The 18,182-nt window shown below is 43.4% G+C and overlaps 1 protein-coding gene across 1 annotated transcript; it reads left to right on the top strand.

Annotated features, from left to right (window-relative positions):
- The first annotated feature begins 2,692 nt into the window (after nt 1-2,692).
- Nucleotides 2,693-14,862, top strand: KLHL31 (kelch like family member 31). Its single transcript, XM_009923921.2, has 3 exons — nt 2,693-2,900; nt 5,220-6,423; nt 8,301-14,862. Exons 2-3 carry the CDS (start codon nt 5,252-5,254, stop codon nt 9,031-9,033), a joined length of 1,905 nt encoding a protein of 634 aa, XP_009922223.2. The 5' UTR covers nt 2,693-2,900; nt 5,220-5,251; the 3' UTR covers nt 9,034-14,862.
- Nucleotides 14,863-18,182: the final 3,320 nt, after the last annotated feature.

Raw genomic sequence — 18,182 nt, 5'->3', positions numbered from 1 at the left:
TACCAGAGGAAACATTACACAAAGTACAGCCAAGAGGAAATCTTCCCTTTCTCTAACTTCCACTTCCCCCAATATCCTTCCCATCCCATGCAGTCGCTCACACCTCTTTTATCTCTCCCGTGGGATGAAATTCTCCTGGGATGCGAAGGTTTGGCTTTATATTATTCCTGAGGTTGACTGGCAAGAGGTGGAGGTCAACTATTCCGGTGTATGGTATAACCCACAAGTTAGGATAGCTTCCTGTGAGACAGAAGATCAAAGTTCACATCTCTCTGCAAATATATCAGGGGATGTGAGCTGGTATCCTTGAAAGCCAAGGCAAGTCTTCACAGAAGCAGGGGGCTAACTCCAAGAAATAGGACGTGGTTGTGAATCCCCATCAGGACGTCTCCTTCCCCCTGCTCAGAGTTAAGCACCGAAATCCTAAGAAAGTGGAACTAAATTGCCAGCTTTTCCTTGGTGTTTCCTGCTGGTTATTTTAGATCATTGTATTGGCTTTGTCTGGCAAGGTTTTGGTAGCGGGGGCGGGGGGGGGTTACAGGGGTGGCTTCTGTAAGAAGCTGCTGGAAGCTTCCCCTGTGTCCGACAGAGCCCATACGAGCCAGCTCTAAGATGGACCTGCCACTGGCCAAGGCTGAGCCCATCAGCGATAGTGGTAACGCCTCTGTGATAACGTTTTTAAGAAGGAAAAAAAAGTTGCAGGACAGACAAGAATGGCAGCTGGAGAGAGGCGTGAGAACATGTAAGAGAAACAGCCCTGCAGACCCCCAGGTCAGTGCAGAAGGAGGGGGAGGAGATGCTCCAGGTGCAGGAGCAGAGATTCCCCTGCAGCCCGTGGGGAAGACCACGGTGAGGCAGTGTCATGGTTTAACCCCAGCCAGCAACTAAGCACCACGCAGCCGCTCACTCACTCCCCCCCATCCAGTGGGATGGGGGAGAAAATCGGGAAAAGAAGTAAAACTCATGGGTTGAGATAAGAACGGTTTAATAGAACAGAAAAGAAGAAACTAATAATGATAATGATAACACTAATGAAATGACAACAGTAGTAATAAAAGGATTGAAATGTACAAATGATGCGCAGGGCAATTGCTCACCACCCGCCGACCGACACCCAGCCAGTCCCCGAGCGGCGAATCCCTGCCCCCCACTTCCCAGTTCCTAAACTAGATGGCACGTCCCATGGTATGGAATACACTGTTGGCCAGTTTGGGTCAGGTGCCCTGGCTGGGCATGAGAAGCTGAAAAATCCTTGACTCTAGTCTAAACACTACTGAGCAACAACTGAAAACATCAGTGTTATCAACATTCTTCCCATACTGAACTCAAAACATAGCGCTGTACCAGCTACTAGGAAGACAGTTAACTCTATCCCAGCTGAAACCAGGACAGGCAGGCTGTCTCTCTGCAGCCCAGGGAGGTCCACGGTGGAGCAGATCTCCACCTGCAGCCCATGGAGGACCCCACGCCGGAGCAGGTGGATGCCCGAAGGAGGCTGTGACCCCGTGGGAAGCCCACACTGGAGCAGGCTCCTGGCAGGACCTGTGGCCCCGTGGAGAGAGGAGCCCACGCTGGAGCAGGTTTTCTGGCAGGACCTGTGACCCCGCGGGGGACCCAGGCTGGAGCAGTGTGCGCCTGAAGGACTGCAGCCCGTGGAAAGGACCCACGGTGGAGCAGTTCGTGAAGAACTGCAGCCCATGGGAAGGACCCACATTGGAGAAGTTCATGAAGGACTGTCTCCCGTGGGAGGGACCCCACACTGGAGCAGGGGAAGAGTGTGATGAGTCCTTCCCCTGATGAGGATGAAGTGGCAGAAAATATCATGTGATGAACTGACCGTAAACCCCATTCCCCGTCCCCCTGCACCGCTGGGGGGGGTTGGTAGAGAATCTGGGAGTGAAGTTGTGCCCAGGAAGAAGGGAGGGGTGGAGGGAAGGTGTTCTGAGATTTGGTGTTATTTCTCATTACCCTACTCTGGTTGATTGGTAATAAATTGAGTTAATTTTCCCCAAGCTGAGTCTGTTTTGACCATGACGGTAATTGGTGAGTGATCTCTCCTGTCCTTATCTCAACCCACAAGCTCTTTGTTATATGTTCTCTTCCCTGTCCAGCTGAGGAGGGGGAGTGATAGAACGGCTTTGGTGGGCACCTGACGTCCAGGCAGGGTCAGCCCACCACAATCATAGAATAATATAATCACAGAATGGTTTGAGTTGGAAGGGACCTTCAAAGATCATCCAGTCCAATTCCCCTGCCATGGGACATCTTTCACTAGACCAGGTTGCTCCAAGCCCCAACCACCCTGGCCTTCAACACTGCCAGGGGTGGGGCATCCACAGCTTCTCTGGGCAACCTGTTCTAGTGCCTCACCACCTTCATCATAAAAAATATCTTCCTTATGTCCAATCTAAACCCGTCCCCCTCCCCAAGCATCCTGGCTTTTGCCCAGGCACCCAACTTTGAAGTGGGGAACCCAGTGGTCCACCCTACTATTACCTGGGACAATTATTACCTGCTGTGGATCTACCGTCTTCACTTTCGCCTCCCTTTCCTCCCTTGTACATGTGCGTTTGGAGGGTCTGGGCTTGTCCCTGCGGTTTCTGGAGGCCAGGCAGCCCGGGGAAGCTGAGCTCCTGTGGCTGGGCAGAGGCAGGGAGCGAGGCACGGAGAGGAGGGGTCATTTTAAAGAGCACCCGAGCAGAGGCTCTGGTCTCTTTTGCTCCCTGTGACAGCAAAGCGTCACACTGGAAACCACAAGCTGGGACTTACCAAGTGGCCTCTGATCTTTCTCTCTCTTTTGTACCACGTTTGCTCTCTTTTTGTCTTCTCATTTTCCAAGGAAGAGGCATTTTCGCTGACAGCTTCTTGGACAGCTCTGGGACAACATTTTTCTGAGGAGGGTAAGGGGGTTTTAACTCTTCACTTTGGTAGTGTTTAGAAGATAACATTTTAAGGGGAGGGGGATTGGTTGTTTGAATGCATTGTTTTGGGACCCCAAGTATCCTTTGGCATGAGTTGGTCTTAAGATAAAATAAATTAGGTGAAAGCAAATGGCTATAGAAAACCAAATCATCCAGGGCTTTAAAAGTTCAGTAACTTGGATTTATTATAGGATCGTTTGATTTGTTTCACTGGGTTTGCATGTCCTGTCACTTATGTGCTTATACACTAAACTGGTTGGTGACATTTCTGCTGATGGAAAAGTGTTTTTCAGGAAAAAAACTTTGTAGAGTGGACATTTGTGAACAGAGAGCTTAAAATGTCACGTATTTAAATGAGCTCTGCAATGATGCAGTGAGGCAATAAACATTAAGTGCCGCATGTATTAAAATTTTTAAGTAAGTTATGGGTCTCTGAAACTATTTAGAACCTCAAATATGACTGCCAAAAGAATACGCCCTTGCTAGCTATAAAGTTGTGGCTACTAATATGCAAAGCTATAACCATGTGGATAACACACAAAGACATCCAAAAGTCTTGTTTTGCCTTTAGTCTATGTGCCAACAAATACGCACGACGCTTGCAACATCATAGCTTTTTGCAAAAAAACTTGTGTTAAACAACCAAGCGTACTAAAGCACCAGCTATACCTTGGACTGAACCTGTCTTAAAATGGCAAGCTGCTGGGAGGTTGCTATTCTGGGAGGTGACTCTGATAGTTCTCAACAGATGCAGCTCCTGGAATGCAGCCGGAGCGGGGGGGAGCCGGGCAGCAGCTGACCCCTGCGCTGGCACACCGACATTTTGGGGATGGCAGCTCACGTCAGTGCGGGCTGACACTGACGCTTTCAGCACACATGGCCTTCTCCCTCGCCTGCTCTGCACATGGTTGTCACCCAGCAGCAGCAGCAGCAAAAAAAAAAATCTTGGTGCTCGCAGGCAGCAACCATTCCTTTCTATAATTAAATTACCATTTTGTTATGTGCTGTGTGCTTAAGGAAAAATTGATGTGCTGAGATTCTAGGTTGAAATATTACTGAAGTCTTTTTATTAAGTTATCTAAAATAATCCAGTTGTTTTTTTTATCATGAAGTAGCATTTCTTCATGTTCTGGTTTTCATGAATGCAAGGATCATGAAGAAAATTAGCGTGTAGAAATTGTTTTAAAATAAATGGATATACTGGAGATAAATGCTATATTTGAATCTATTTGAATGCTGATCTCAGCAATATCTGTTTTAACTGTGTTATTGAAGATCAGTGCTTTTCTTCAAGGTATATTTGCATATACAAATATATTTGTTTGAAATAGCCCCTTTGAAGACTACTTAGGGGCCGTCTCACATTGCATTTGACAAAAATGTGGCTCTTCATTTCAGCAAGAGCTGGAATGTGCCTAGAGTTGATACATGTAATTCAAATATCTGTTCTAACATAACTGTATGGGAGTAATTCCTACCTTCACACACAAAGACCTCGTTTAAAATGACATGTCCTGCTAGAGTCTGCATGACATTTCTTTCAACTAAAAGTTAGACTTCTTCTCCCTAAATCTCTGGAAAGTCCTAAAAGTAGGATTATAAATTTCAAATTACTGTTATTGAAAAGCAAGCAAAGTGTGCTATGAGTAGAAAGTATTTGCGAATCTGACATGGGAAATAGAATATCATCAGTCTAGAAAATCAAAAGTGTGGAAGCAGTTTGGAGCAGATCCTAAATCTAAAATCCATATGACATCATACTAAAATTCACTTTCTCTTTATGTCTTATCTTGCTTTTTTTTTTCAAGAATTTCTCCCACTCTTAATATTTCCTGGTCAAATTCTGAAGTCACCTGTAAGTCTGTACTTGCCCTGGAGTAAGGATGAACAAAGTTGGGGATCTGCATATTTCCTTTGCTTCAGACTAATGAATTTAGCTCTAGAACCTGGCTGATTTAAATATATATTTACCAAATTTTACACTCTGGAAAACTCATTCAGAGAATTTAGGTCTTTGAACGTGGTGATAATAGGTGAATGTTAATTTATGACCTTATTTAAAAAAAAAGGAATTACTTGTGGGCGTATTCTTCACAATTTACGTATTGATTGTTATTAATAAGCAGCCACACTATGATCTAGGACAGTATAATAGTTCCTAGGAAGATAGGTTATCCTGTATGTTTTACTTTTGTGGCATTTATTTGTATTGACAAAGGTTAGATTTGTTGCATAATCTCATAGCTGTTAAATATCACAGCTGTGGTGTAGCTCTAAACATTTTAATTTTCTTTTTAGCAAGCTCTTGGCTGTAATATTTCATTGCAGTCATGGCCCCTAAGAAGAAGAATGTGAAAAAGAACAAAGCAGATATCAATGAAATGACTATCATTGTGGAAGATGGCCCCCTCAGTAAACTAAATGGCTTGAATGGACTCTTAGATGGAGGAAATGGTTTCAGCTGCATCTCATCTGAAGTTTCTGACCCATCATATAGCCCAAATCTCTTGGAAGGTCTAAGCAGAATGAGACAAGAGAATTTTCTTTGTGACTTGACTATCAGTACCAAAACCAAATCCTTCAGTGTTCATAAGGTGGTGATGGCTTCAAGCAGTGACTACTTTCACAACATCTTAAAGAAAGATCCATCCACTCAAAGAGTAGACCTCAATGATGTATCCCCATTGGGTCTAGCTACTGTTATCACCTATGCTTACACTGGAAAACTTACTCTCTCACTTTATACAATAGGTAGTATTATTTCCACAGCAATTTATCTGCAGATTCACACCCTTGTAAAGATGTGCTGTGATTTTCTAATCCAAGAAATCAGTGTTGAGAATTGTATGTATGTTGCCAATATTGCAGAAACATACGGACTAAAGACAACAAAGGAAGCAGCGCACAAATTTATTAGAGACAACTTCATTGAATTTTCAGAAACAGATCAGTTCTTAAAACTTACTTTTGATCAGATTAATGAACTTCTTGCAGATGACAACTTGCAGTTGCCTTCTGAAATTGTTGCATTCCAGATTGCAATAAAATGGCTGGAATTTGACCAAAAAAGAGTAAAGTTTGCTGCCGATCTCTTAGGTAACATCCGTTTCGGTACCATCTCAGCCCAAGACCTTGTCAATTATGTTCAAACTGTGCCAAGAATGATGCAAGATGCAGACTGCCATAAGCTCCTAGTGGATGCCATGAACTATCATTTGCTTCCCTATCACCAGAATACCCTTCAGTCCAGAAGAACAAGGATCCGTGGAGGTTTCAGAGTCTTAGTTACTGTTGGTGGACGCCCAGCTCTAACAGAAAAGTCTCTTAGCAGAGACATCTTATACAGAGATCCTGAAAACGGATGGAAGAAGCTGAGTGAAATGCCTGCTAAAAGTTTTAATCAGTGTGTCACGGTGATGGATGGATTTCTCTATGTGGCCGGTGGGGAAGACCAGAATGATGCCAGGAACCAAGCCAAGCATGCAGTCAGCAATTTCTGCAGGTAACTGATGATTTATTTAAAAGGGATAGAGAGATGTATTCCACACAATGCAGGCAGATAGACCAAGCTGGTTTGTGACACGCAGCGTGAACCACTCGGATAAACAGAAGGGGGACAGGGTGGGGGAGGTATGGATGCCATTCTATATTAAAGTTTGAATGAACAGAAATATGCAGCTGAAGTTATGCAAAACCTTCACCATGGTTACACATGCACAATGAGAAGTGAGGAAAACCAAGACAACTTACTCTGAGTGGAGGAAATAAATAGGAACATAACTAGGAAGCTCTGGGATGTTCTAAGGTACCATTAAAATGTACCAAGTCAGACAAGATGAGACTTTTTAAATTTCAAGAGCTTCTGATGCCTCCCAGAAAGTTCTGAAAAACACCTTTTAGATGTTAGAATCTTGACTTTCTATGCACCATCTGCCATATTTTCAACAGCTTTTATACTGCATTTCATATCCTTCAGCTTTTTTATTTATCAGGAGTTTAGAAACAATGTCACCATCTCATGAAGGCTATATTTCCCTTCTATGGTGTACCCCAAATAATACCTCACTTCTGAAATATTACATCTCCTATCTGTAGTCATCCAAGGACTGCACTGGTCAGAAGAGTGCATAGCCAAACATGCAGTAGTCAAATGGGTGGTGCTAGTTTTTAAACAGTTCAGCCTAAAAGCTGACAGCACACAATAGCTTGAAGCAAAGGCTGGAGGTGAGACAACTCAGCTTTTTGCTACTAACAGACTATGGACATGCAATGGCAATATACAACCACAGTCCTACCAATGCTTCTTTTTCTGCTCCCAGGAGGAACTTTCAGGTACCTTCTCCTGAGGACATCAACCAACATACAAAGTTAATGAATGAGGAACCTTCTCTAGATCAATTTTATTGCATAATCTACTTTTTGTCAGAAAAATATGTCACGTAAAGGAAATTATGCTGTCACTCTCCTGACCTTCTGCCTTTAAGCTATGTCCCACATTCTCACAAGGAGCTGTGTGCTCGGTGCACACCGTGGTTGTGGGGAGGAGGTGGGGAAATCCTCATGGTCCACGGCTGAATGGGTTCTGCTCCCTGTTCTGCCATTAACCTCGAGCATGTCAAGTCACCTCAGTGTGTCTGTGGACTTGGCTTCAGAGCTGCAGATGACAATGCTGAATGACAGCTAACAATTAGTATTTACTTTCCCATAGTCTTTTTCTCATGTGATTCTCTGGTCCCCTCAGCATGCAACAGGAGAAATGTATGCGCCTACTCACTCAACTCCTTCAGGAGTCATGATTTGCTATTTCCTATTTCAAAATTGCTCATTTAAATGTCAAGGACAGAGAATGTTATTTCAAACAGGAATGGTGTCAGAAAGCAAAGATGTTCTTTCCACATAAATCTTACCCCATATGAGTGGCAGGGAAAGAATACTTACCATTTAGAAAGTACTAAAAAGATGCAAGTATAAATCACAACCTAACATTTTTTAAAACACTTTGAGTAAATTTTGACATCTTTGCTGGAGGCGTAAATTGCAAAAAAACTTCTAAAATTTCTATTGTATGTTGCAAGTATCTCTTCCCAATATTCTAATGAGGTTAGCGTACAAAAGCAAATTAGGGAAGAGTCAGATTTACTTCATCGAAATAATACCAGGTTTGAATGATACAAACAGATTTTCCTCCAATCAAAAATTAAGTTTATTTGGAAATATAACCAGGAATACCAGTTTCATTCCACCGACTTCTAATGGGCTAAATAACTAACTAAAATTTTAGCAACTTTGCACCTGCAGCAGTAGTAGGACAGAGGCAGGACTGCAGAATCTAGCAGAGCCGTATGTGAGACAGTTACCCTCTTCTTTTAATGCTTTCAGGTACGATCCTCGTTTCAACACCTGGATTCACCTGGCAAATATGAATCAGCGGCGCACTCACTTCAGCCTGAATGTGTTCAACGGCCTCCTTTTTGCAGTGGGCGGTCGCAACTCGGAGGGCTGCCTCTCCTCGGTGGAATGCTACGTGCCTGCAACTAATCAGTGGCAGATGAAGGCACCCCTAGAGGTGCCCAGGTGCTGCCACGCCAGCGCGGTGGTGGATGGTCGGATCCTGGTCACAGGAGGTTACATTAATAACGCTTACTCTCGCTCGGTGTGCGCGTACGACCCCAGCAAAGATAGCTGGCAGGATAGGTCCAGCCTCAGCACCCCAAGGGGGTGGCACTGCGCGGTGTCCCTTCTGGAGAGGGTCTACGTCATGGGAGGGTCTCAGCTTGGGGGGCGAGCCGAAAGGGTCGACGTTCTCCCTGTGGAGTGTTACAGTCCTTACACGGGGCAGTGGAGTTACGTGGCCCCACTTCAAACTGGAGTGAGTACGGCTGGCGCCTCCACCCTTAACGGGAAAATTTACTTAGTGGGTGGCTGGAATGAAATAGAGAAAAAATACAAGAAGTGCATTCAGTGCTATAACCCGGATCTCAACGAATGGACAGAGGAAGATGAGCTGCCTGAGGCCACGGTGGGGGTGTCCTGTTGTACGATATCCATGCCCAACACCAAGACAAGGGAGTCCAGGGCCAGCTCAGTCTCTTCTGTCCCAGTCAGTATTTAAATACGGGTCTAACCAGCAACAAGTAAAAATGTTTACCAGCGCAGCAGTATAATTAACCCTTTAAGTAGCATTTTCATGCCTAGATGGAAAAAAAAATCGTTGGCTTTGCAACAGTTTTATCAGTGCAAATTGGCCAGTTTCCATGATCTTTAATACTGGTGGTGTGAAACAGTGTATTAGGGATGAGATTAATCTTCCTAGCAGGAAGAGAGAGTTAACCCATAACTGCAGAATTTCATTCTCTTCCTGACTTTACCACTGACTTACTGCACTACCTGAGGCACATAATTTAATTTCTTTGTGCCTTGGTTTCCTTAGCTGTAAAATAGAGAGAAACTTGCTTCAGAAGATTGTTGTGAGGCTTTTTTAATACTGAGTTTTACATGCTTTCAGAGCCCAAAATGAAACTCAAATACTGCTAGTAATAAATCTCAACATACATCAGAAATGTGCCATGTCATCATAAAAATGATCAGTTTTGTTCTTTTCTAAGCATTTTCTATTATGATAAACAGAAGGGAAAAAAACCAAAACCAAAACCCCCAAAATATAGCATATAGCATGTGCAAACTTTCTTTTTGGGGCGGTGGTATTCACAGAAAATTTCTCAAAACATTTTCTCCTTCAGAAGTATGAAAGAGATCCCTATCTTCTGCCACGGAACCCTTTAATTCTCATATCTAATGCTGTGACATGGCTTTCAAGACCCGAATCCACAAAATACCTTAGCTCCTGTAAGCGCTACGAGCCAGCCCCAGGGACTACCTTGGGTGCCAGATTGCTCTCCTGACCTCCATGGGTACACCAAGGAGCTGCCCCCTCCTCCTCCTCCTCATGCCAGGGAGACTCTCCTGGCATTCCAGGTGGAAGGCATGACGGCCAGTCGGTATGTCTGCTCCTGTTCCTACTCTTCCCATCTGTGTAGGAATGTACCGCTGGGTTATCTGCTCATCCGAGAAGGTCCTCGCCAACGCAACGAGCTAGGAGCTGCCACAGCGGGGGCAAAACCTGGAAGCTGAGTTCATGCCAGGAGGCACCAAGGGCTAACGGTGTCTGAGCATGGAGAAGATGCACAGAGCGTCTCTCTTCCTCAGTATTATTCTGGCAAATAACTAGCAGAGTGAGGAACAAAGATGGAATAAAGACTGCGGGATCTGCCTTTAAGAATAGGATATGTGTGTGGAAAACAGTGAATCATGGGAAAACTGGATGAAATCAAAGAGACTTTCCTTAATAGGAACAAAGAGATACCTCAAGACCTTTCTTACCAGGTGTAGGCACAACATCACCCAAAGTAACCTTCTCCTGGGCATACTATTATGTATCTCCTTTTGAAGCCTTCATTACAGCCCTATTTATGGAGCTTTTATTCACATTTTTCCAAAGGCTAGACTAATGCTGTGCCTGTTGAAGTCTGCAAAGTTTTCCCAGTGAGTAGAGTGAAGTCTTTGCTCAACTTAGATTACCTTCCAAGAACTTTTCTTTCTAATTTCAGCATGCAGTGGGGGAATTAAGCATGAAACCTAATCCTGTTCCCTTAGCCAAAGGGATATGCAGCCCTTAATGTCCCCTGAGAATTTGATACCAAAGACTGCTGTCAGCACAAAATGTCTATATCCTTCTGTTTGGGAAGGAAAGAAGCAGTACAAGGAAATAAAATGATTTAATATAACCAAAAGGGCAGAAGTTCACTCACCTTAACCAGTTCATAGAAGCTTCACGTGCAGTTTCCTCAGATTATCATTGACACCTCCAGGCCCCGGTGCCAATGAGAAGGCATGCTCTTAGCAGTGTTTATAAGGTAGCCAAATTCTTACCTCAGTTGCAAAAGGGGAACACTAAAATTGTCTGTAAGTGCAGATGTTGTTGAAGCAAGCATTTTCAGGACTCATGCTCTGCTCTTTGTAGCTTTCTTGCAGCTACATATTGAGCATCAGCATGAGCATGACACAGTATTAGAGATGAAGTAATTCACTCTGTCGGTTGGGATTAAACTCCATGGTACTCGGTCCTGTTTTCCAGTTCTAACTTAGAGTTCGGGTCTACATCCTGACTACACAATTTTAAATCTCAAATTCTATTTTTGAGTGCTGCATGTTATGAGAACGTACTGCATTGCAATGACTTTTGGTCAGAGTAGCACTGTCATACGATTTTGATTAATTTAATTAGCCTACAGTTATCCTTTATCCCATTTAATTCAGATGAATAATAATTCAAATCCACAATCACAGAACAAAACATGGAATTGTGTAACAGAGTAAGATTACTTTGTTTTAAATATGAAAATGCTGTTCTTGCCCATTCCGGTCACCAAAAGCTTCTCATGGATGAGAGCAAAATTTCTCTTTTCCCAAAATCATGACCATGTGTTCCATATGAAAGTATTTAGGAAGCTCTTTGAAAAATCCATCTGCTCCAATATTTTTTGTAAAATTTTAATAGTATTAGATGAAGTTGCTTATCCATCAAGTCCAATGGAGACACAAATACACATGTCCAATTATAACTGTATACATAATCTAGTTATTTAGTGTTTCTAAGGTACCCATAAGATGGTATTTAGGAATTGAAGAAACAATTATTTAATTATTTTGGCCTCAGGCAGACATTGGATGAAATTGTCATATGCAAGTGTCTCTTTTCCCCTTTATGAGTTCAGTTCCAAAATGCTACGAGTAGTCAGACGTTGCTGCACGCTTTCCTCTTTCTGAGCCAACGCTTCCTATACATCAACAACCCTCTTCTGTTTTCGAGTAGAAAGTTACTTGTGAATGATGGGCTAAGTGCAATGAAACTAGTCTCTTGCTACTTAAAGGGTTAAAAACTTTGGGGGCCAAATCCTTTTCATCTTACTCACAAAAAAGTTCCATTGACTTCAGTGGGACTACTGAATAAGATGTACAGGATTTCGAACTCTTGGCCAAATTCTGGCAGAACAGTAGATAGAGATGCCTGCCAAAACTGTCATACCCAGAAGGAAGACTGCCCCTCAGCCTCCGCTGCCCTTGGCCACGACAAATCCATGAAGATATGTCCTAGGATGGGAGCCAAGTACCACTGGCCATGTGTTCCTTCCGTAGCGCAAGTTAGGTACCTACTACAGGCCAAAAATCTTAGGTGGGTTAACAAATGGTATTGTTAGCAGTATAGCACTTCAGGGTGGCTTTATATTATTTTCTCTAAACATCTGTTTAGGCTTCAGCTGCGCATTGAGCCAGGATTTGGCCCTTAATATGTGACAATATCAGCTAGACTTAATATTGATCATACCAATGTACTGAGCTACTTGTGACATTTTTATGTACAATCTTGTTTTGTTAGAACTGTGAAAAATGGCGTGTATGTTATGCTTTATGGGACGGTGTTCTTTCATTGTCCAGTACCGTATTTTCAATCTCCAAATGTTTAATAACAAGATCTCAGTTGAACTTGAAATATTGTATATCCCCAAAAGAAATTTCATAATGCCGTTTAGGTAGTACTGTATGTGGTAATATTAAGTAGAGCAGAGGGCTTCCAACTGTACGTGATGCAGATTGTTAGAACACTACAGGGATCTTCTTTAATGCTATACTAATAGTAAAAAAAAAAAAAAAAAAAAATTTATATATGCTGTTATCTTCAAAATTCCTTATGCCCATGCATTTTATAGTTGACAACATCTGTGCTTCCAAGGAATTCAAATCTGAAAATAAGCTTTCTTCAGTCTGTGAGTGAAACAGTTTGATAATGTTTTGTTTTCTTGTTTATTCATGCTTGTGTAGGTGCATGGGAGAGTGTGTTACAAGGTTGTGAGGGAGGAACTGACTGTTGGAAAGTTATGCTGAAAGGAAGATGTTGTGCTTAGTTCTTAATCAAGATGAGATCATGATCATTTAATCTCTTCCTGAAATTAAGCCGCAAGATCATCTGTGGATTGGTCAAGAGTCCAGTAAGCTCAAGTGCCAACTTCTAGCTGGTCAAAGAGGGAAGCAGACAAAATTAGCATCAACCAAAGCTATGAGGTGTTGAAAAGTGCTTTGTGCTGAGATTTTTAAGCGGCAGTTCTTGCAGGAAAAAATACATGATGAATGAAGTGACTGAATAAGACCGTGCTTTATATTATTCTGAAACCTAGATTAGTTGATCTTACAGTTTTAACTCTTTCCAAACCCATGCTGGGTTTAGGGGCAGTTTTTCCCTAGTAGCAGCTGGGTTTGGTAATTCTAGTTGCAAACCCAGCAGTCACAAAAATAGTTGTATGCGCATGCATACCTTCTTGAATTCTGTGGGACTTCTCCTATATACAGTTATTCGTATGGGTTTATATTTGGAAAATTAAAATACAAGAACTAAATCCATGGGTAAACAAACATCAATGTCTAATGAAAGCCAACATGAAGGTATTAAACTGATCCTCAATATCTCCATTCAATAACCCACTTACCATGCAGGCACATGAAATTTTTTTGAGACTAGATTTCCCTTAAGGATTATTTCCTTGGGGATGGCTGCTCAGTGAAATCCTATGTATGCTCCAAGAGGTTTTGTGCAACATGCAGGATGGGAGATGCAAGAGGCTCCAGATAGTAGACAGGGGAAGATGGAGCCCCTTAGAACAGTCAGTAAACTAAGATTTTTGTTCCCAGTTCTCAAGGATGTTTGAGAAATATGTGCTAGAAAGAAGCACCTACCTCAACATATACCTTTCCATAAGCAGCTTTGCTTATGTTCTGTAACTGAGATAGGCCAGCCTTTCGTATGAAAAGCAAGGCTCAATTTTCAATTGCCTGTGACATGAATTCTCTGTTGAATTGAATTCTCAATCCATTTTAAGCTGGGTTTACCCAAACTGGGAGATCTTTTTCAAAGGCTGAATCCACCTGCCTGGAGAATGCAGTTGAAGCCAGTAGTCCTACTATAGCCTCTTGACCTTTTTGCAATGAATCTTCTCATCCTTTTGTTAAGACCTACTTTGTATAAGTAATCAAAAACATTGTAATGCACAGATTTGTACTTTGACTCCTCCATGCAAAAGGAGGATTTCTTGCCCTTTTATTTTCTTTTTTCTTATCCATAACTGAGTGACTCACAGGGCACCAAAGAAGATGCACAGATGTGAATAGTACATAAAAGCTCATCTGTGAATCTAATTCAAAAAATCTCATCGTTGGTGGCCACAATAAAGAAAAGGACACATTCTGGAATGCCTGCTGGAAAAAAGGGGTGAAAAATGAGTTGCTGGTGCTCATTTACAAGTGTGACACTGCTCGGAGCTCTGTTCCCAGAAGTTCCCTAAAGAATAAAGGAAAATGCATACAATTCTATACAGCTTGTGTGAGCGATTCAGTTAATACCAGATGAGTTTTGCCATGCAAAAGACTAGTATGTGTTCATTGTTATCTCAATGAAAATTAAATTTTCAATAAAAATATAGGCAATTAGTAAAGTTATGAGGAATACATAGTCGATATCTGTTGGTAAGAATGGGAACACACACATTTAGATATACTGGATGTTACACTAGTTGCTGCCTTGGCAGTTTTTTTGTCAACAAGAAAAGTTAAAAATATAACTTATTTGTGTAAAGCATTTCCCTGGCTTATAAGTGTTAGACATATTGCTTATACAGATAGGTTTTCTAATTATACACTTTAAGGATGGACTGTGATAACACAAGGGAACATATTTCAACAGAAAAAAAAAATCTGTAAGTGTAATGTGAGAATGTTACTACTTAAAAATTAAAATTTGTAGTGCAGCAGTTGTTAAGAGGAATAACAGCATGTTGGTATTTTTCATTGTATGCTTTAAATAAAACTGTCAACACACGACACAAACAAATTATTCTTATTGTAAAATTAGTTGGAAACTGTGAGACTCGCTGACAAACGCGTGGCTGCAGTTAAAATATGCTTTGTTTTCTGAGCCCCGTGCTGATCCTTGCTTTCATATCAGCCAACTGGAATGTTTGTTACACCCAGGCTGTCAAACCACCTTCACAATAAGCTACACAGTGTGACATTGGAGCCACTTTTATCTTTTTCATTTTATTACAAAGACAACAACTCGCTTTTTAACAATGAATTTCACAGTCATTTGTTGTAATCAAAATGCCTAACAAGAAATGATGATAAATCAGATGTCTGATTAGCAATTGAACATGTTTTCATTTGGATTGTATGAGTAACAGTATTGGAAATAAAAACATCTAAATTTTAAGGAAAAAAAATAGTCCAAATTCTGAAGAGCAATTACATTTTGCCACAGGTGAGAGACTTTGGGCGCCAAAAAGCATTGCCTGTGTTTTGACACCAAGGGCTTGGTTCACAGCGTGATTTGGCATTTGGGAAATGTCACAATCCAAAGGGTTACTGTTGTGGTTTAAGCCCAGCTGGCAACAAAGCACCATGAAGCCGCTCGCTCTCACTCACTCCTCCCCCCAGCCATGGTGGGATGGGGAGAAAACATAAAGAAAGGCTCGTGGGTCGAGACAAGGACAGGGAGGGATCACTCACCACTTGTGGTCACAGGCAAAAGACAGGCTCAACATGGGGAAGAAACAAAATCAATTTAATTTACTACCAATCAAATCAAAACAAGGATAATGAGAAGTAAACCCAAACCTTAAAACACCTTCTCTCACCCTTCCCTCCTTCCCAGCTCAACCCCACTCCCAGTTTTCTCTCCCTCCTCCCCCCAGCGGCGCAGGGGGACAGGGAATGGGGGTTGGGGTCAGTTCCTCACCCCTTGTCTCTGCCGCTCCTTCCTCCTCAGGGGGAGGACTCCTCACTCGTCCCCTGCTCCACCGTGGGGTCCCTCCCATGGGAGACAGTCCTTCATGAACTCCTCCAGCATGGGTCCCTCCCATGGGCTGCAGTCCTCCAGGCACAGCCTGCTCCAGCGCGGGCTTTCCCCCTGGAGTCCCGGCCATCTTGGGGGGCATCCGTCCCCCTGCTCCGGCGTGGGCTCCTCTCTCCCCGGGCTGCAGGTGGGCATCTGCTCCCCCGCTCCCCTCCGTGGGCTGGGGGGGGACAGCCTGCCGTCTGGTCTCCCCACGGGCTGCAGGGGCATCCCCTCCTCCCCCGCTCCTCCTCCCCTCCTTCCTCACTCCCCTCGGGATCTGCACAGGGGTTCCTCTCCCATTCCGATCCCCTCACTCACTGCAGGTTTTTTCCCCTTCTGAACTCTGTTCTCCCAGAGGCGCTACCGCCGTCACTGACGGGCTCGGCCTGGGCCAGCGGCGGGTCCGACTCGGAGCCGGGGAAGCTTCTGGCAGCTTCTCACAGGAGCCGGCCCTGCAGCCCCTGCCCCGCTACCAAAACCCCAACACACAAACCCAAAACAGTTACCCAGCCTGCGGCTGTGCAGAGATGGTGATCACGGGTTCCTAGGATTCCACAATACATAAGGGGACAGAGGCTTTATTCTCTAAACTTCTCTACTTTATTACAGATTACCACAAGTACCACAAAAATCACCACTAGCAAGTATACAACCACAAAAATGACCACTAGCAAATATACCTATGGTTAATAAAGCTAATATGAAGATTAATGAAGTGAAATGAGTGAATATATATCAAGTTATTACAAATTATTATCAGCAATCAGCAATACAGTATCAATCACTAGTATGGTATCAATCAATAACAGCATCAAGCAGGATGGTAGTACAACCAATGACAGCAACAACCAAGTAGGTATATACTATTACGGATAACTACAACTTCTCATTAGTGAAGCAAACTTATCAACAATAATATAACAGCAGACCATGAAGCGAATTAGACAGATTTCAGAAGGAGCCAAACCATCTCAAACAGGAGAAACAAACCAGTCCAGGGCAGGGGGGACACCCAACCATCCCCAAAAGAGGGGAGGACAGACCCAAGCAGTAAGATAACAGAGCCTCCCTTCAAAGCAGATCCCCGACGCAGAGGCAAGTCAGCCAGAGTTCCCAATGGGAGTCCAAGAGCTCATGGGAAGTTCAACCAGGACGTTCTCAGCAAGAGACACTCCATTTTGGATAAAAATTAAGTCCTTATAACAGAGACATAAGAGAGTGTAGGAGATCCAACTTTGAGCAGCCAATAGCTGCTCTTAATTTCTATTTTTCACCTCTAACCGCCAAGAGATGATGCTGTTTTCTGTTCTTTCAGAGCAGTTTTATTTTTCTATGCTGTTTTCCACCTTCTCAGATGATAAGTTGCCATTACAGTCCCTTGTTTTTGTGCTTATTGGTGGTACTTTGGCATGTCTCCAGTTTCTGGATCCCCGGCTGTACTTTTCAAGGACAGTTGTAGTTCCCAGGCCCAGTCCCCAGGCTCACAGTCCCGGGCTGGCAGGCCTTTCTCTGTCAGTATTTTTCAGCAGACAATTTCTTCTGTTCAGCAATTTTCCCCTTCTAACCAGGCCACCTGTATGGCTGCTCCCAGCCAGGCGAGCCAAGGCAGCCAGGCGAGCCTGCTGGCCATGGACCAGGACCCACGCACATCTAGAGCAGCCGTCGGGCTCCTTAGGGTGCCCGAAAAGCCGCTACCTCCCTGTGGGTGTGCTCACCTACGCATCAGGTGTGGAGGTCAGGGCTCAGTCATCTGAATGTACCTTGCGCGGGTGCCCCAGGGGCTGCAGGGCATCTCAAATGGCACTAGGTGTCAATTTGTGGGCCACTAAGTCAAGCCTGGAGGAGGGGATTTATTTGCCCCTCTAGTCTCTACCTGGCAGTCCAGAAGCGCATGGCTCAGTATGCCAATACATCCACTAGTCCTGGCTGCCTTGGGTACCTACGGTGTCTAAAATGAGCTGAAGCCATTGTCCAAAAAGGTCTGCTAATGTAAAAATCACTGTGCGATTATAACTTACTGCAAATACCCTGTGTAAACAAATTATTATCAGAATTTACATTGCTGTCCTCATCTTCCTTGTCTCAAATGCTGGTAGAAAGCTACTTGAATGCTAAGTATAAGCATCATTTCCATCAGGGGAGAAACCTATTAAAAGTGATGATGTCTGAATCTGGTCCAGGACAGTAGGATCACATATTGTTACTACCTGATGACTATTGTGTCCATTCCTGGGCTCCCCAGTGTGAGACGTATGGAGCTACTGGACAGAGTCCAGCAAAGGGCCACGAAGATGATGAAGGGACTGGAGTGTCTCTCCTGT

The sequence above is a fragment of the Haliaeetus albicilla genome, chromosome 18 (genome assembly GCF_947461875.1).
Source record: "Haliaeetus albicilla chromosome 18, bHalAlb1.1, whole genome shotgun sequence".
Classification (NCBI taxonomy): Eukaryota; Metazoa; Chordata; class Aves; order Accipitriformes; family Accipitridae; genus Haliaeetus; species Haliaeetus albicilla.
This window is presented reverse-complemented; position numbering and strand designations above follow the sequence as displayed.

Bases quoted from the DNA above. Each gene is read 5' to 3' on its own strand.
- KLHL31 (XM_009923921.2), top strand. From the start codon at position 5,252: ATGGCCCCTAAGAAGAAGAATGTGAAAAAGAACAAAGCAGATATCAAT. The intron at 6,424-8,300 runs GTAACTGATGAT...TAATGCTTTCAG, and splicing joins GCAGTCAGCAATTTCTGCAG to GTACGATCCTCGTTTCAACA.